The sequence below is a fragment of the Macrobrachium nipponense genome, chromosome 16, assembly GCF_015104395.2.
Source record: "Macrobrachium nipponense isolate FS-2020 chromosome 16, ASM1510439v2, whole genome shotgun sequence".
NCBI classification, from domain to species: Eukaryota; Metazoa; Arthropoda; class Malacostraca; order Decapoda; family Palaemonidae; genus Macrobrachium; species Macrobrachium nipponense.
In genome coordinates, this window is record NC_087209.1 from 1,744,531 (window position 1) to 1,764,220 (window position 19,690).

The 19,690-nt window shown below is 39.2% G+C and overlaps 2 protein-coding genes across 5 annotated transcripts in view; both read left to right on the top strand.

The window, feature by feature from the left end:
* LOC135195510 (probable transcriptional regulatory protein NAMH_0626) overlaps positions 1 to 6,741 on the top strand; it is a 94,505-nt gene extending 87,764 nt beyond the window's left edge. For 2 of the 3 annotated variants that reach the window (XM_064221740.1, XM_064221739.1), the window contains 5 exons: positions 1,780 to 1,996; positions 2,251 to 2,363; positions 3,175 to 3,308; positions 4,520 to 4,673; positions 6,495 to 6,741. In XM_064221740.1, the coding sequence (XP_064077810.1) occupies positions 1,810 to 1,996; positions 2,251 to 2,363; positions 3,175 to 3,308; positions 4,520 to 4,673; positions 6,495 to 6,692 (786 nt within the window). In that variant the 5' untranslated portion in view covers positions 1,780 to 1,809 and the 3' untranslated portion in view covers positions 6,693 to 6,741. Of the gene's footprint in view, positions 1 to 1,184; positions 1,464 to 1,779; positions 1,997 to 2,250; positions 2,364 to 3,174; positions 3,309 to 4,519; positions 4,674 to 6,494 lie in introns of those variants that run through there. The other variant, XM_064221738.1, reaches the window with a different exon arrangement.
* A 6,336-nt stretch (positions 6,742 to 13,077) lies between these two features.
* LOC135195513 (frataxin, mitochondrial-like) overlaps positions 13,078 to 19,690 on the top strand; it is a 46,020-nt gene continuing 39,407 nt past the window's right edge. The window contains exon 1 of one of the 2 annotated variants that reach the window (XM_064221747.1): positions 13,078 to 13,211. In XM_064221747.1, the coding sequence (XP_064077817.1) occupies positions 13,186 to 13,211 (26 nt within the window). In that variant the 5' untranslated portion in view covers positions 13,078 to 13,185. The other variant, XM_064221748.1, reaches the window with a different exon arrangement.

Sequence of the window (19,690 nt, forward strand, 5' to 3'; positions counted from 1 at the left end):
TTAGGTAGTATGATGACGTAGTATTTAGGAGTTACCAAGTTTAGCTTAGCCATACATAAATGTCAGTTACCTGGCTGAAGGCTAGCTAGAATTTATTTATTGCATGTAGAACTTGGTAGGTGTAGGGACATCATCTTGCCGGGTTATGTAGGCATGTCATAGACAAGATAATATCGCAAGTACATTGCATGGTACAGCTTCATCAGGTTGGGGTATGCAATGAAGGTCTGCAAATACTACAAGGAATTCCAGTTAGCGCAAGACTAATTTCACATCTTGGGACCCATCGTAGCTTACATAGTAGGCTAGTAACCTCACAAAGTCTGGTTTCCTACATTTGATTAATTAATAATGCTTTTTATATTTGGTGTGCAAGATCCATAGAATTTAGCTTGCACTGAACCTTGTTGGCATTGTCATTTATTGTTATTTACTATTTGTAGTTACATATGGTCATTCCTTTTTTTCTTTTTTTCTGTCATTGTCCCCTGAAACTTTATATTCTAACTATACTTCCTGATTATTCTAGCCTGATGAGATAGTTACCAAGAAAGATAGTTATAGTTTGAGCAGGCCTAGCCTAATGGTAAAACATTCATGAAATAAATGTTGATGATTGTATAAAAGCTGTGTAGTGGGAAATGAGAAATCGATAGGCTAGGCTGTTGTGTGCCATATGTAATAACGTACTTGTCTTCTTGCCTCTTATTCATAATGTCATCTCATCTCTGCACTTGTGACCTGACAACTTTTAGTGAATTTTTTATTTGCGATATGCAGGTACACGGTTTGGGTTTTATATTTCACATAGTACGTGCTTCATACAATTGGTTATAGTAGATTGATTGACTAGTAAAGTAGTTGTGTAGTAGCAAACTGTTTCATTAAATTTTTCCATATTTTATAATTTTTTATGCAAATGATTTTTTTCTGCCTAATGCCTAGACCTTGTAACAATGGGTAACTGTTTTTGCTGGGTATTTACAGTGAGTGAGAGGAAATTAAAAAGTTTGAAAATAAAAATTATGCTTTTATAATAAAAATAGAAGGAATCCACAGTAATATAGGTATTAACATTTTAAGAAAGTATATTGAAGCTGTAAATGTTTATGCAAGCTTCTTTTCATGTGTTCATCTTTTATTTACATAGCCATTGATGACTGAAAATCTTTTGAATCACCTGGAAAACAAGCAAAGCACTTCAAAAGATCTCATAGATTGAGGTGCTTTGAGCTCGTGATGAGAAGGAAAGGACACCAGTTTGTGAGAAATAATTAGGTATGGCAGTAGCAGGATGAAAATTAGTGAGAAGACACAGAAAAACATGGAGAAAGGCAAAAGAAGAAGACATAGATTAGAAGTAATTCAAGTAGGATGTGTACAGACAAAAGAAAGTGAAGATACAAAATTTTGAATCTCACTCCATGAAGGGAACATTTGATGCAGAAACATTTAAGATAATGGTGAGGATCTAGTGTAATACAGATAAAATGATAGCCCCACAACGTCTTTACCTAATAAAAGTTTGGATACCTATTTCTTTGTATCATGTTCCATTTAGTTAATTAAACTCAATTAAAGCAATAATGTGTACGTTACAGATGAGCAAATGTTGATCTTCCTCTCAGGAGTGATCAAAATAGTATATATAAAATATAAACTTTTGAATGTATACCTCACTGCTTCAGTAGTTTCAATAGCAAATTTGATTCTAACTTTCATACATGTTATATTATCTGTATAATGATTTGCTTCATCTTGAGATGAATTTATTTGCAGGCCCTCAAGCTCCCTTCAGTTGGCTTCCAAATGAAATCCTTATATGGAAATAGATTGCTTTTTGATGCTCTTCTAGCAAGTTCTTGCTCTTATGTCGTAAGGGGTATGGCTGGACATTCAAAATGGTCTAATATTAGGCACATTAAAGCTGCCAATGATGCACAGAAAATGAAAATGTTTACAAAGTTTTCTCGAATGATGAAAATAGCGATAAAAGGTAAGTGTTGGATTAAATTTTTTACTTGCCTTAGAATTAAGGACAATCAGTGCTCCAGTGAAAACACATTCATAATAATGAGAGTGATTTTAATTTTACACTTGCAAAGATCTTTACTAGCTAAAATGCCAAGGTTAAACATACTGATTTTGTTACAAGCATAAATTTGTGGATTGTTTCTTTACATATCTGATACCTTCAGAGTTACTTAAACTTGATCATTACTATGTAGTCTAATATCTATTTGCTTTCAGAGGGTGGTGGTACAGACCCAAAATTGAATTCAAAATTAGGAAAAGTAGTTGAACTTGCCAAGAGTAGTAACATGCCTGTGGCCTCAATTGAACATGTCCTCAAGTCATCTCAAGTAAGTTTTAACCAATTATTACAAATTACAGTATGACCATTTTTTTCTGGTAGAAATGATGTTTATTTTAGTAGAAATACTTTTTTTTTTTGAAATAAGGTCACCAATTCATGGCACATGATGCCATTATTGCCTGTGGTGATTAACAGGAGATAGATCTGGATACAGAATGGGTGTACTTTATTCATTCTAGTTCTTTCATCATCACAAATCCCATAAACAATATGGTTGTATCATTCAGGACATCAGTGATTTTTTTTTTTCCATATCAAGTTCAATGACTCATTTTGGATGAGTATTTATAAACCCCTGTTTTTGTGTAAGATCATGTCTAAACTATTTATAAGTAACTCCAAAAGAACTGGCTTCATTGTCCCCCTAAAATCTAGAATTGCTTTAGGGGAAAATTTGGTGGTTTTGTACCTGCTCTGCTGTTCTCTTTTACAAAATACCTTCTCTTATGTAACACCTACCTGAAGAAAACCTTAGCGTCCAGTTATTGAAACTGACTGATAGGCAAGCTAAAGTTTTATTCTGTCATACATGCTCTAAAATATTTATTCATTTTAGATGTAAGTAAAGCTAGTATTGTAAATTATACTAAGTGCAGTATGCATGCAACTGTAGCAGTGAACACAGTGTACCGTTCTTGACTTGCAGTCATTTAGACACACAGCCACCTGTTGACAAAGTAACCTTATTGTACAGTAGGAGCAGTTTGTAAGTGCGTGCCTGTGAAAAGTACACTTTTTAAGTTAAGGTACACTGTTTATTATTGTTTTGAAATTGTAACTTTGTTTATAAATTTCAGAAATCACAGGACAATGCAAAATCTTACATGCTGGAGTACAGAGGTCCTGGTGGAGTTTTTCTGCTGGCAGAAATAGTTTCGGACAACTTGAGTCGGTCCAAGCAACTAATAACATCAGCTACAAAGAAGTTGAAGTAAGTGCTTTGTTTTGTATAGAGTAGAAAAATCTTGATTTTTTTGGTCATAATTCAACACCAGCTGTTGTTGGGAGAAATTTTTAACCATAGAACGCTACAAATTCTTTAAAATAATATTGTAATTAGTATTATGACCACTATATACCTGTAGTTGTTTAATGAGACTGCTGAGTTGCATTTGTAGACTGAAAGGGCTTCCCAGTAGGATTCATTGTTATATGACAAGGTAAAATTGGGACAAAGCAAAGTTTAAGGAGCTGGACAGCTAGGTGGGAAAAGACCAAAAAGAATGACTGTTCGAGGTATGTATACTGTTCTGTTGGTAGTTAACCTCTATACACACACGCACACACACACACACAGGTACAGTAGTGCTGAGGTGCAAAACTATTATTTCGCATATTTAGGTTTTCGTTTGAGGTGCTTTTGGAAAATATGTAAGGATACAGATGGATGATTTGTTGTATAGAAAGATGTGTGATGATTTAGTGCTTTAAAAACAGTCCTGTCCTTGTATGATATCCTGATTTACATAGTGTTTCATCATGTTCTTTTTTATATTGCTTTGTTGTGCCCTTCATTGAAGGACTTTGAAAGTGAATGCTGTGATTATATCAAAGTATTTATTACTTCATTCTCATTACTCTGCCCATGTTTATAATCCCATGGTTAAATGAGTATTACATAGTAATTTGAATAAGTGAATTGTGCTTAACTTAAAGTTATGCTGAATTGAAACATACATTTTGTAAAAATAAACTTTATTGAGGATTTCATGGCTATTTAAGGGTACAGTTCAAAGTTTTTTGTCAAATGGTGTTGCAGTATTGTAGAAAAACCTCTTGCCACTATTTTTTTTTTGTCCCGAGTTTTCATCTGGTTATATATGACAAAAATTTTTAATAAAAAAGATTGATAGCAAACCTAGTTTTCCTTAATTATTATCTGCATTGTATTAATTAGTTAACATAACAGAGCACAAATTAACTGTTTTATGCTAAATTTTACTCTTTTTATCCTTTCTTTGTTATAAGCAGTGGCATGTAGTTTTTTTTCTAGTTATTGTTTATGGAAATCTGATAATAAAAGCAGCCTTGTATGTCCAAGAACCCTTGTATCAAATTACAAAACGATATCTCTCAAACTTTCAAGGCTGAAAGTCTGCTAATTTATGTGGTAGTAAGTGTGCTTTTCACTTTTTCCATTAGCGTTCAGGAGCTTAAAGCTGGTGGAGCACGTTGTTTGTTTGATGAAAAAGGCGTCATAATTTCAACTTGTGAAGGTGTCTCATATGAGCAAGCCATGGATCATGCCATCGAAGTAGGAGCTGAGGACGTAGCTGAGGAAGAAGGAAATTTTGTGGTATGTAGATGTAAAATGAAACTTATTTGATGTTAGTGTCATTTTTTATTTGCCAATTTTAGTTTTCTGTAAAAGAAAACTATTTAGGTGGCTTTGTCTGTCCAGAGGCTAGAAGGTTGCAAATAGTTATGTTGATCATCCACCCTCCAATCATCAAACAGCCCTTTAGCCCCAGTAGTTTTTATCTTACTTAAGGTTAAAGTTAGCCATAATCATGCATTTGGCAAAGCTATAGGACAGGCCACCACCAGGCTGTGGTTAAAGTTTATGGGCTGTGGCTCATACAGCACTATACTGAGAACACTGACAGATAGATCGGTTTTTGGTGGCCTTGATTAAAAAATGTACAGAAAACTCGATTGCACTGAAGAAACTTCGGAACATTTTTTACTTTTTGATGATTAACATTAACTCGTTGATATACTTGCTTTTGCTTAGTGATAATTGAAGTCCAATATTCAAGTTTTGTTTTTATGATACAGAAAGTAGAATGTTGAAGTATCACTAATAAATAGCAAAGACTAATCAACTTACAAAAAATGTAATGTAAGTATAACCAAATATGTGTTTTGTTTTAATGCCTGTTCAGGTGATTTTCTTGTCCTGGTATGTTCATTAACTTACTGAAGTTATTTTAAAACTTATATTTAGAAAAGACTTTTAGGAGATTTGAATTCCTTAATTCCAGGCTATTCCATGTATACCAAATGTAGATTTTTTTTTCTCTAACTTTTCACAAGAAACTGATTTTACATTTTTAATGAATTACATTTCAGTACTCTGTTTATCATGTTTAATGTAAGTTGACAAAACTTAGGAATCAGTAACACTTGACATAATTGGTCATATTTGAACAATGAACAGCCCAAAATTTGTCACATTTAAAAAGATTACTGGCAAAAGCTTGAATTCAGCTTTGCCAGATATCTAGAAAAGTCCAGATTTCTCCAGATTCTTTTAGTACATTTCCAGATTTCCAGATTTTTTTAAGGCCAAAGAGAAATTTTATTTTCTGTTCAAAAACGATCTCGCATCAACCAAACTTAAATTTATTTATGGATTGCAATAATCAAAGTTGAGTTCTTTTTTCTTGTTTCAGTTAATGAATTTCAAGTCTAAAATGTAATTTTACAGTGATTTTTTGCATTGAAAGAGTGTCCACATTTTCTATATTTCATATTAACGACAAGTCATATACTTTTCAGAAACAATCTGATTAATGCAGTTGAATTTTGCCGTTTCATTTTGTGCTAAAATGGAAACATCCACATTTCATGATAATTCAAGATTATACCTTATGGTTATAAGATAAGCAGCTTATATTGCACCTGAGATTTACAGCTGCACAGGTTCATTGCAGTTATCACCTGAAGGACCTCTTTCTGATCCCTATTCATGAATCATGAAAACAGCCTCAGCATATCAATAGTTTCCTTGTGTTGGAGGGGCCAAGTGTTAGTGCTGTCAGTGGCCCTTACGTGGAGCACTTTAGGCATTACCTAAGGTTATTAGTGTCCCTTCACCCCCTGGCTGCAACCCCTTTCATTCCTTTTACTTTACCTCTGTTCATATTCTCTGTCTTCCATCTTACTTTCCACCTTCTCCTAGTAGTTGTTTTTCAGTATAGTTGCTGGGTTTTTCTCCTCTTACACATTTAAAACCTTACACCTTTGAAACTGTTTACCTTCCATTGCTGAGTTCTTGGCCTAAATGTAATATTCTGTATTTTACAAAACGCAGTTCCATCAATTTCTTTGATTAGTATATTATATTGGAACCAGGGTACAATTTAACAGATACCTAAGTTGATTTCTTTTTCAGTTTACTACCTCCCCTGAAGACTTTTTCCAAGTGAAACAAGCATTAGAAGGGATTAACTTCACTGTTAAATCTGCAGATATACAGTATATAGCCACTAATCCAGCAACAGTATCGGATCAAGATTTAGAGAAGTTAAGCACAGTCTTAGAAAAGATGGAAAATTTAGATGATGTGATGAAAGTTCATGTAAATCTGTAGTAGAGTTGTTGTAGATATTATGTATGTTAGAATAAATATTTTTATTGTTTGTGAATTTACTATTTTCCCTTTTAATACTTACTGCTACCACATCATATACTGTCAATAAGTTGACTTTATAACTGAGTGTTTATTATTGTACAGAAAGAACTTTTTAGACAGATATCAAGTCATTCTTGAAATGGTAATTCATTGACTGGCAATAGGCATCTTGGCCCATCCAAACTTTTCATTGATAAAATTGTTGTCGATGGCCTTCAGCATCTGACTGGAAAGTCTCGGACTTTAGGAGATCCCATTTGGCATACATAAACAGAATTTTTTTTTTTTTTTTTTTGTTTTTTTTTTTTTTTATAAACTTTCAGGTGACAGACAAACATAATATTCACATTTCATGAATGGCTGAAACTGTAGTAACCTTGGCAGTGAATGCCTCAGGTCCTTGGATAATTAAGAAAAATCACTTGATTTACGTACTTCCAGGGGAACGTTGATTTTTTGTGAACTGATCTCTTATTTGGAACCAGAAGTTTTGTTTGTGATATAAGGCAAGAATGGGGTATATATATATAATATATATATATATATATATATATATATATATATATATTATATATTATATATATATATAATATAATATAAAATAATATCAGGCAGTTCCCCGGGTTATTCGACGGGGGTTCCGTTCTTAAGACGCGACGTAACCCAGAAATCGTCGTAAGCAGGAACGACGTTGTTGAAAACATGTCCACACGGAAAATTTCACTAATTTGCAATTTTTCTTAGGGCCGTATCTCTAAAATTATCACTAATTTACTTTTATCATGTGCAACACTGTGTATTCACAAATTACTGTATATTTTCATTAAAATTCAAGAGAGAGAGATTACAGAAAACCATTAAATTCGTTGACCATTGTATGGCATTGTTACTTTCCCAGCTCCGAGTGTCACTGGAGTTATGAGGTAGGGAAATTGATACAGAAAAAGATGAAGGGAAGAGTTTTCTTTTGAAATTAGCTATCGTATTATTACTACTTCTATTATTATTATTATTATTATTATTATTATTTGAAAATATAATAAAACGCTGTGCATCTACCTAAAAAAGTTCTCTCATCTCAGTAAGAAAGAGGAATTATCCTTACAAGTGAAATGGAAAGGTCATTTTCATCTCTTTAAAAATATGACCATTATGATTTGTAATTACGTTTTATTATTTTATTATTATTATTATTATTATTATACTAAAAAGAAATTATCAATAAACATTTTACATACTAGTACCATAAAAATTCTTTCATCTCTAGAAGAGAGAGAGAGAGAGTGTTTATCTCTCTCTCTGTTCTCATCAAAAAAACTACTTATAACGCTTCCAGCGGAAAAGAAGAGGGAGGACGTTTACCCCACTGATGAAACATATTTATACTTGTGTGGCAAAAAAATACGTAGGAGAGAGAGAGAGAGATTAACCTTAATTAAAAGTGACATGGATAGATTAGTATGTATTTCTTTAAAATACTATACATATGAATTTTGTAATTACAGTTATTATTCATTTTATTATTATATATTATTGATTATTATTATTATTTTGATTATTATATTATTATCAGTTATTATTATTTGAAAGTATTAAAAAAACAAATAGTACAAGTACATAAAAAAATCTCGATTCTCAGTAAATGAGAGAGGGGGGTGGGGCGGGGGGGGGGGGAAATTTCATGAGCACTTGATGGCAACACAGCAGCTCTTCCCTCTCCTGTCACAGAACTTGATATATCTGACAGTTTTTAGTACCTGGAGTTAGAGAAAGAAGACTGGGATTTCCTTCATTCTTCCATATATATATAAGCTAAAATCTTACTAATTCACTATGGTATTTTCTTTAATGAATTGATATTATTGCTGTATAAATTAATCTTAATATATTTGTAAATAGTAAATCATTTATTTATCATACAAAAAAACATACATCTTTGTAGTAGAGAGAGAATTATTATTTTTATTATGTGATATCATTTCAACCTATTAAACTTACTAATACAGTATTAATCAAAATTAATATATGAAAATTAGTAAATCATTTTTGTATTATAAAAATGTATTTAGTCATGAAAATAAACATCAAAATACTCTAATTAGTGATTATTTTCGTCGGAAAATACAAAGAGAGAGAGAAACTATGGTTTTTATATCCAAGTCTAAGTAGAGTATAAATGGATTCTTTAAGTGAAATAATGTTTCAATGATATTTTGCTGTTTTGTATTAAAGGATATGTATACTTTTTGAGAATGCGTTCCTTATCCCTTGACTATGGTTACCATACAGTTTAATAGCGTAAATTAATTTATGCGCCCTCCGCTCAGAAACTAGTTCTGCGTATGAGGTATCGTTAAAAAGCATAAAAAACCACCGTAACCTTGGAATTTGCGTTGTAATCTAACCAGAAACTTAGTTTTGTTATATTACTGGAAGCAAGCAATAATTTTTTCATTATTTGCGCTTTTGGACTCTTATAAACTTTGCGCATTGCAAACTAGTATTCATTCGCTCGGAAACTAGTTCTGCATATGAGGCGTCACTAAAAAAATTCGAAAAATACGACATAAAAAGTGTAGAAAATCATCATAACCTCAAATTTTTTGTTGTAATCTAACCAGAAACTTATTTTTATTAATATACTGTGCTAAACTATGAAGGATTTTTATCATAGTATGCGTTTTTTAAAAGCGTCGTTAACTTGGAGAGTCAGAATATTTAAGAAAAAGCGTCGTAACCTCAGAACGTCGTAACCCAAAGCCGTCGTAACCCGGGGACTGCCTGTATATATATATATATATATATATATATATATATATATATATATATATATAATATATATATATAATATATATGTGTGTGTGTAGTACCTCGAGATACGAAATTAATCCGTTCCGAGGCGAATTTCGTATCATGAGGTTTTCGTATCTTGGACTACATTTTACATGTAAAATGGCTAATCCGTTCCAAGCCCTCCAAAAACACCCCAGTAAATTTCATAATAAAGCTAAATTGACCTATAAACAATGAAATACTACAACAATTTGGACCATTCAATACCTAAATTAATAAACAAAATGCAAAATATAAGCTGTAAATAAAGTGTATATTAGTGTACATGGTAACAAGAAATATACTGTACGTAAAATGTGGAAGCTTACCTTTTGAGTGAGGCTATCTCCGAAAGTGGCGGCAGAGGAGGAGGAGGACAAACGGCAGATACGTATGTACGTACGTACACTTTAAAAAATACATAACTATCCAAGGAAGATTGCTTCTGCCTACTTTTCACAATGTTCCTGAAACAACTCGGGCAAACGTCATCGAACTGTGCAAGCATATGACCTGTGTGAGCCTTTTCCGGGTGTCTTTTTTTTTTTCTACAAATGATTGGACTTTATGAAAAGCGGCTAAGACCTCCTTAATTTCTGCCGTTTTTATTTTTTTTATTTTTTTTTATTTTTTTTATTTTTAACTTTTAAAAAAATTTTTTTTTATAAACGCGTAGTGTTCATTAACGGCTGCCCGTCTTGATAATTATCTACTAATTGTTGCACCTCATGACTCTGTTGGCCCTGGTGTCCATCAAAACCCTGTTCAACCAGATGCTCTCTCTGCAACTGATTTGGGTACTGAATGTTCGGCTGCTGACCTTCAACATAAACTGAAGTGCCATGATTATACTGGTATGCATGTTGTAAATGATTGGTCAACACCCTCTGTTCAGCAGGGAGTGGAGATTCTACCAACCTTGCAAAGTTTCCAGTTATCCCATGAGAGAGACCTTGATCACTTTTCCCATGTGAGAGATCTTGGTCACTTATCCCACGAGAGAGATCTTGGTCAATCATATCATATATGCCCGTTGCTGAATAACCACTGGTTCCATGCAACGTAAAAGCACCATACAAACAAGCATATCATATATGTCGTCACTCAAGAGGTGCTCTTCTTTTTCCATTTTCTGTGAAAAGATATGAGATTTTTTTTTTTTTAATACACATTGACGATCCCAAAACGAATACCGCGTGCGTACTATAACAATGCTGGTACTGAGTGGCCGAGGCATGCCACCACGTATACATAGATGCATGATGGGAGGGATGCTGGCCAATAGGAGAGAAGGATCTCATGGCCGCGACTAGTATCAGGAATCAATGGGAGAGCAGGAGGATGGTGGCGAGTCTACTAGTACTAAGATGGCGGCGCGCGGCGTGAGTTTCAAAATTGTTATCCGGGCGAATCTCGGACTTCCAGAAACCTTGCGTATCTTGAAAACTTTTCGTATGTAGAGCCGTTAGATTTTTCGTATTGGCTTTCGTATCTTGAATTTTTCGTAAGTTGAGCCTTTCGTATCTCGAGGTACTTCGTCTTTGTATATATATATATATATATATATATATATATATATATATATATATATATATATATACACGCAGTCCCTGGGTTACGACAGCCTCGGCTTACGACATTCCGAGGTTACGACGCTTTTCAATTATATTCATCAAAAATTATTTCCAGGGTTACGACGCATGTTCCAGGGTTACGACACATGTTCCAGAGTTACGACGCCTACAAACGCTGATCTGGTAGGTGAAATATGACACCAAAAATGCAAAATAATCATATTTAAGTTTTTTTTATGAAAAATGTAATAAGAATGCAGTTTAAATAGTTTTGAAAATACCTAAAGCATTAAAAGTAAGGTTTTCTTTTAGGGTTTTTGACAATGTTCCGTCTACGTTGCGTCTCAAGAACGGAACCGCCCGTCGTAACCCGGGACTGCCTGTATATATATATATATATATATACGTATATATAATATATATATATATATATATATATATATATATATATATATATATATATATATATATATATATATATATATATATATATAATATATCATTCTTACCTTATATCACAAACAATAGTTTCCATACACCTTCCTCTTGACTGATATAAAAATTCTGGCCTGGTCAGGTATGATTATTTTGTCAATTTGGTAAGTATGCAGTTTTTATTGTCATGTTCCACTTTAATGCACATTCTCGAGTCTCGACAACATTTTATGCAAAAACTTACCCTCCAAGCGTTTTTCCGTAACCATATAATTTCAAGATATGTTCAAGCAAATGTTATACGAGAGTACGTTGAAAAGGCATCCTCTGATGGTGCTAGTATTCAAGATATATTTTCGGGAAAAGTTGCCAATAGGCCATTAACTATAACGTTGGTGATGCTCATATGCAGTGTTGCCATAAGCTGTCAGTGAGCTGGTGCTAACCTCAAGATAAAAATACCTTTTCGTAGTTTATTCTTGCTTTTCATAGAGTCCTTGGACAAGGTACATACAGATTTAAACATTGTTACCATGGCAACTGCACAGATTTTTCTCGTTCTTGGAAGAAAAGAGAAAAAAAGTGGGCATTCGTCTTTGTGATTTCATTATTAGTTTCATATTATGTCAGTGAAATTTGAGATGTGGAAAAATTATAAATGATGAAGAAGACGAAGAAGAGGTACCATAATATTATGTGTATAAGAAGGGACTTGCATGGACAAAAAGGAAGATAAGAAGGCAGTAGACACTGAAGTAATAGAAGGACCTGAAACGAAGGAAAGATAGAGAAACGAAAGTGAAACTAAGAGCAACACCAGAATAATATCCATTGAAAAAGAAAACTTTTTATTTGTGATAGGTGTTTAAATTAAATTTTTATATCTAATTGAAATTGTTGTATTTCTTCAAGTTTTTCTACAAGCACGGAGGCCAACGGACAGGCAGCCCACCACTGTCCCTGATTAGACTCATTCCGAAGAACCCAAGACAAGTGGCGCTTGACAGGTAAGCTGTTTAATTTTAACCCTCCGATTCACTTAGTTTAGTTGTGCATCACATGCGTGCCTATTTTTAGCCTTTAGTTTCTTGTCGAGGTTCAAATCTTCCTGGTTTCAAAGCTGTTAATCTTTTTTATAACTTAAGGCTGAACTTGCAAATTGATCAGGGAAGATTATACTACGACTAATTTTAGTATATAATTCCATTTACTGTTAACTACGAACCATAAGCAACTTATATTAAATGTAAAATATAACGATTGGATGATACAGAACCCCATGATTACTGTGATACAGATACCACATGGGATTGGTACTAAATACTATGCTAATGGGAATGGTTGTGGTATTTAAGCAAAAATTTACCGAAGTTACAATATCTAAATCAGGCAACAACGAAAAAACTTAGGCGTTTTTCAATATATCAGATTTGGAAAGTTTTGAGAGAAACAATACAAAATAAGAAGAGTCGTTATAAAGGCTACAAAACAAATGTTGAGCTGAATCTTTATTGCTTCTGCTACTACTACTACTACTACTACTCAAAAGCTCCCTCTTGCAAAGTTGGTCATCGTAGTTTATTTTGGTTGCCTTGGCGACGGAGACAAACATGTTTGGCGTTTTTGGTGCACCCAGGTGAGTTATAAGGCCACGGTCAGCAATGTCAGTCATTCAGAGTATTATCTAGTGGCGTCCCCCCGGATTATTATAGAGTATTTGGTAATTTTACATAACCAGTGGTCTTGTTGACACTTTTGCTTTGGCTACGTGTCCTGTCGTAAACGCCAAGGTGGTCTTTTTATAGGCTAAGCTAGTATATATAGTACTTAGTCTAGTATATACCTAGTAGGCTAGCTACTACTAGTAGTATTTTTAGAATTTACCTGGGTCAGCTTATTCTAGCCCTAAGTCATTCCTGATGGCCATTCCTGCCAGGAATAACCGCAGCAACTGGTGCTGGAAGAAGTCGTTGTTCTTTAAGGATGGACGTATAAACATAAACAAAATGTCAATTACTAGCTAGTAACAAAGAGAAGACCCTAGGCCCTAGTAAACGAAACCATAAGCAAATTATTCTTGTCGGGGACTAGCGGTAACCAGGCTGCGGTCGTAGTCTTCAGTGCAGTGTACGCTAGTACTACTACCTAGCTACTAGGTATAGGTACCTAATACTAGTTAGGTAGTAACTAGGTAGATTCACACCACCGTGCATCATATGTCTAGGCCAGTCCCTTACGGCACTCCTGACTGGTTGTTAATAAGCCATTCACAGGGCTCGAAACTCTTCAGTCTCAAGAGAGTTCACATAACCTAGGTAGGTAGCCTATACTAGGAAGGATGTACGTTCCACCTCTCCTGAAAGACGTATCCCTCAGGAGAGGTGGAACATATATTATCCTGCTTATGTGACTCTCTCGAGAGACAGAGAGTTTCCAGCCCTGTGACTGGCTTATCAACAGCCAATTAGGAACATTGTAGGGACTGGCCTAGACATCAGATGCACGGTTAGTGTGAATCTACCATAGTAAACGGAAGCATAAGCAAATTATTCTTGTCGGTAACTAGCGGTAACCAGGCTGCGGAAGTAGTCTTCAGTGCAGTGTACACTAGTACAGTAGTACCTACCTAGCTATACATTTGCCCTTGGATCCCAGCCTATCCTTAACCTGAAACTGTTTTCTCAATGATGTCTGCCAATATTGTTAGGTATGGATGAAATGAAGCGGTTGACTAAACTTTTGCAATGCGAGTGAATGTCATGTTTGTTTAAAGCATACTTGAAGCTGTCTGAAAATTGCCATTGTTCCGATACGTAATACAAACCCTCGGTCCTTTAACAATAGGAAGTAGCTAGCGGCAGCTGGAACGGTCGTAAGCTTCGAACAAGGGGAGAACGGTAGTTAACTGCTTGTCCGATCGTCGCGCGCAGCGCGACTGGGAGGTAAACAAACCACTTTTGCTTTCGGCCGCGGGTGTGAAGGACGTGTTCGTCATCGCTCTCTGCCCGCTTCATCGTCGTATGCTTTGTTTATATTGTGTTTTCTACTAATGGTTTGTTTGACTTGAAAATGAAACTGTAAGTACACTGTTTTCATTTTCATTACTTAATTATGAACCAACATGGAGTTATCGCCGTAGATGCGGCGATTTCCTCTCTTTTCATGAATTGAACCCTTGAATTATGTCTCGGTGCCGAGGGCGGGCGCGCTCGCGCCGAGTCATGTATTTGGGCGAAAGTGTGTAATTGAAAAATGTAAGTACTCTTTTCATTATATTTTTGCCCTGTGCGTTCGTTACCGAGAGTGTGATTGTGCTCGGCACGAGCCTTTTAATTTTGTATAATAGAATGCAATGAAAGTGGATTCGCAATTGCATATTCTTTTCATTTTCATTTATTTATTGCATGAAATTTAATTTGGATCAATTTTCGTTCTTACCCGGGAATTGATCCTTACGATTTCTTTTTATGTGAAATGAAATCGCAAGTGCAGTATTCTGTTTCATTTTCATATATTTTTATGATAGCATCATATATTGGATCAAGTTTCCGTTCTTACCCGGGAATTGATCTTTTCTCCTTTAAGTTCTATGAAGTGAATCGCAAGGGCAGTATTCTGTTTCATTTTCATATTACTTTTCACTGCTGTGCGGGGGTGGGGAAGCGAGGTCTGCCGGGAAGTCGTCGGAAAGAAACTCTCCCGCGACTCCCGTGGTATCCGATTCTTCGTCTTCCTTCCTGCCCCCCGCTTCAGCTTCTTCATTGTATTTGTATTTGGGGTCTTCCTTGCGTTCGGGGTGGGGGGGGGCATGTCTTCCCCCGTGCGTGAGGGGGAACCCCTCTTACTAATCTATCTATGTTACGCAGGTGCTACATCCGTGGCGGAGACGACCTTGGATGTAGATGTAGATCCTCACGAGGTTTGTACTCGTTGTCGGGGGGTGGGCGAGAGTGCTCCCGCAACGAGCCCTGTGTAACGTGTATGCATTGGTCCGAGGCGCAGTGGGTGCTGTACGAGGGCACAAGAAGTCATCGGAAAGTCCAGTGACTCCTTTGGTAACGGACAATTCGTCCTCTTTCCTGCGCCCCCCGGCCAGCCCCCCCACGTTTCGCGCCTTCCCCTGCGGGGGGGGTAGCGGAGCCTTCTCCTCTCTCGATCCGTCGAGTGTGGAGGAGGGCGCCCGCTACCCGGACGTCCAGTTGTACTCGGGGTCTTCCGTCCGCTCTGGGTGGGTTCTTCTCCCCCCAGGCGCGAGGAAGCCCCTCTAAACTAACCCGACTGTTGCTTCCGCAGGTGTGCCATCAGCGAATGACGACCTGGGACAGGTGTGGGAGTCGCTGGGACTGCAGGGAGTGCCGAGCATACAGGGGTTGATTCAGCGGTTGGCGGAGTCGGCAGTGGTCACTCATGGTACGGTAACCACTACAAAAACCAATATGAGATGCCACCGCACCTGGTGTACACCACATGTCATGTCGGTAACACCCACGCTGCAATCCAGAAACCAATTCCTGCCGTGCCAAAGAGGAACGGTGCCACCGCCACCTGGGTTCTTTGTATTGCCGACCCCGGACTTCCGCTGCCCAAAGATACCCCTGGACCTGCCGCCAGTGCCGAGGATGACGGTAGCTGCCGACAGGACGCCTGGCTCTCCTGTGGTACCTGCCGTGCCTGCCGTACCTGTTGCTGTCCCAGCCGCTCATTCCCTTTCAGATCAGGTGCCTGCTGCTCATTCACTTTCAGATGTTCCTGCTGTTCCTGGACCTGTTCCTGTTGTTCCTGCTGTTGGTGGTGCTGTCACAGTCTCAGGTCTTTCCGGACAGGTGCAGTCGGGCCCTGTTGCTTCGGCACTGCCCCGGCTCCCTCTGGATGGAAGACCTGACGTCTGTCCAGCGGGAGCCTGGCGAAGAAGAAGAGGAAGAGGAAGAAGGTGTCGTCGTCGTCTTCGTCGTCTTCTTCGTCGTCTGCTGCCTCTCCTTCCCCTTCGACTTCTAAGGCCAAACAGCCGAAGAAGAAGAAGGTTGCCTCCTCCCCCCCTAAGAAGACTCATTCGGGATCTTCTAAGGGCCCGGCTCGCTCAGGCGAGCTGGGGAGCTCTTCTGCTGGTCCTCCTGTTCCTTCGGGAACGGGGCCGTCGCTTCTTCTGCAAAGAAGAAGGCGACGGGGACCAGAGGTGCACCAGCCTCGGCTGGTGCGTCCTCACCTGGTGCTAGCGGTTCTGCCGCTAAACCAGGTTCCGTCTCGGCCGCTTCTCGTTCGCAGAAGCACCGAGTGGACGCTCTTCCAAAGAAGACCGTCCAGCCAAAGTTTTGACGCCCGAGCTCGCTCGCCGTCAAGACAGCGGCGCGGAGCAGAAGACTGGCGAGAGTCGTGCACACGACTCTCGCCAGGCCAGTGGACGCTCTCGCAGCGATCAACTGGCTGCTCGGGCTGACGTGACGGTCGCTGACCAGCCACGGGTTGAGGCGAGGAAGGAGTCCCCGCGGCCGACGGTACCAGCCACGGCTGGTACCAGCGACTCGACGCGCCGAGGAGGACGCTGGCCGGTCTCGACGCGACAGAGAGCCTAGCAGGTCACCCGTCCGCCGCTCCCGATGGACCAGGGCGGAGACGAGCTGACCAGCGGCAGCTCGCCTGACGCTAGAGATCGGTCTCGACGTTCTCAGCCGAGCCAATCGCCCCAGGCGAGCGGTAAGGCTAGGCCTGCTGCTCGACCGTCACCGCGGGTTCTTGACCGATCAGCAGCAGCCCTCCACGCACGCTGTCCTGCCAGCGAGCGAGGGGGGAGCGTCAGGTCTGCCTCTCCCGTACCTTCAACCTCCTCGGGCTATACCGGGAGGAGCGAGGTACGAGGAGCGATCACGAGAGGTACGCCGCTCGTGACCCAGCTATGACGCCGTATGGACCAGGCACTGGTTCCAGGACCGACCAGGACATACGCGCAAGTAGCTGAAGGCGACCGTCAGGGGTCTGCCGCTGTTCCTCCTTCTGAAGGAGGAGTATCTCGGGATCTGGTTCTTGTTGGAGGGACTGGACGGTCCTACTCCGCAAGACACGGTTACTCCCGAGATACAGAGGAATTTGCAGAAGTCATTAAGCTGATTCGTCAGCATAATGACCTTGCGGAAGGATTGCCGCTCCCACCAGCAGAGCCCAGTCTCTGCTCGAGTCGTTTTGGGGCCCGAGAGGGAACCCAAACCGACGGTGGGTCTGCCCGCGATCGGAACTTGCCGATTCTGTCTCGAACCAGAGTCTCTCGTCTCCGGACAAGAAGGCTCTCTCAGTTCTGGCCGGTCGATCAAGCTACTTCCACCTCCTCTACTGCGACAGCGGCGTTTCTACGTGTCTTCGGACACCGTATTTGAATACTCCTTCGGTCCTCCTGAGAGGTTTCGACCTCGACGAGGACTGGAATGAGTCGGAGGACGGTATCGGCTCTCTCCTGTCAGGTGTCGATCAGCCCCACCCAGACGACGTTCACAGTGGCGGCAGACCCTTACCTACAGTGAGAGTTCATAACCCTCCGCGGGAAAACGTTTTCTCCTGACGATACGTTTTCCAGACTCTGAGAGGCCACCATCGCCGCAAGGCATGGCTGTTCCTACTCTTCTCCGACTGCTAGTTCCACTGGGGGTGGGGGGAAGGCGAGCGAGTATCCAATTCCTCCCCCATTCCCTCTCTCCTTACGGTTACGAGGGAAAGGGGAGGGATCCTACAGAGATTTCTCTGTAGGATCCCACGTTCGGGACTGCGCTACCGGGGGGACCTTCGGGTCCTACCTGACGTAAGCCCCGGTCGTTGAGGAGGAATCCTGCCCCATTCTCGATTTCTACGGGAATCGAGAGGACCAGCCAGCCGATATCGTTTTTGGCGAATTCGGTGGGGTTTCGCAGACTGCTTAGAATTCTACGGAATTTCTAACGCATTCAGTGTTCGAGTTTTACGATCTCCAAACACTTAGGCGAGACCACGGTCCAAAGTGAGCGAGACGAGAATCCCCGATATACACGATAATCGGGAACCTCGCCTATGCTCGAATTCCTGGAATTTTCTAGCATTGGGAAGAAGACTGCTGCTGAAGAAACTATCTCACAGTAGGCGACCAACCTGGACTAGAGAAGATCAGACGATGGGAAATATCCAGTTTGGCTTGAACTATCGTCTAGTATTCTGTTCACCACTGAAGCTTTCCTTGAGGAAGACTTCTCCTTCACTCTCTTGATAGAGATCGAAGGTGGTCGATCTCCAATCCTTATTTTGTTTTGGCTTGAAGGAAAGAATTTAGGATGGAGATCGTTGTTCAGAATCCTACAAATATACTACGTATATTAACCTCGCGACATGATTCTACTAAGCAGTTGAATTGTCCGAGGGGTAGGCGCATATCCTAGTGAAACTACGGATTGCGACTTATAAGAGAAGTATTCTATTGAACTGCAAATCGGGGTTGCTGCAACCTCCCAGGAGTTTTCAGTTTCAATTTTATATACTTATGGTTTTGTCACGACAACACCATTTCAACTGTTATTTTATTTACCGAAATTCGTTTCGCCTAAATATAATTGCTCGAGCATATCTTTTATGCTCGGTAGTTCTAGCCGAACGCATTCCTTCGTGGAATAATGGATTACCTGGCAACTCAGGATGACGAGTCAGCGAGAGCTCAGGCTCAACTACTGCGTATTGAACTGCCTGATAGCAGCTCAGTATCAGCTGGGCCTCCGATATGCACAGGTCATGTATGTCTCTCTCTGCCCTGCTTTGATTGACTACCGAACCGTATCTCTGCCCAACAATCATGGACTTAGGTCTCTGATTAACGGGGATTCTCGCAATAATGAAGGACCCATCTACTGCTGTGACGCTAGATTCCATCGCCTTCGACATTGCGAGAATTTTCAAACAGAGATATCTCTTGGACTCTTTCATCTCGTTTACCGCACGGTAACAGAAGTCTGTACAAGTCTCCTGCTGCATCGCACTGCGATAATGCGAATGATTTTGCAGACATCTGAGTTTGTCTTCAAAATATCTCGTATTCGTAGGTATACAATTGTTCATTGTTCAACCCGAATTACGAGATGTGTCAGAAGACATTGCCAACTCTCCGACCTG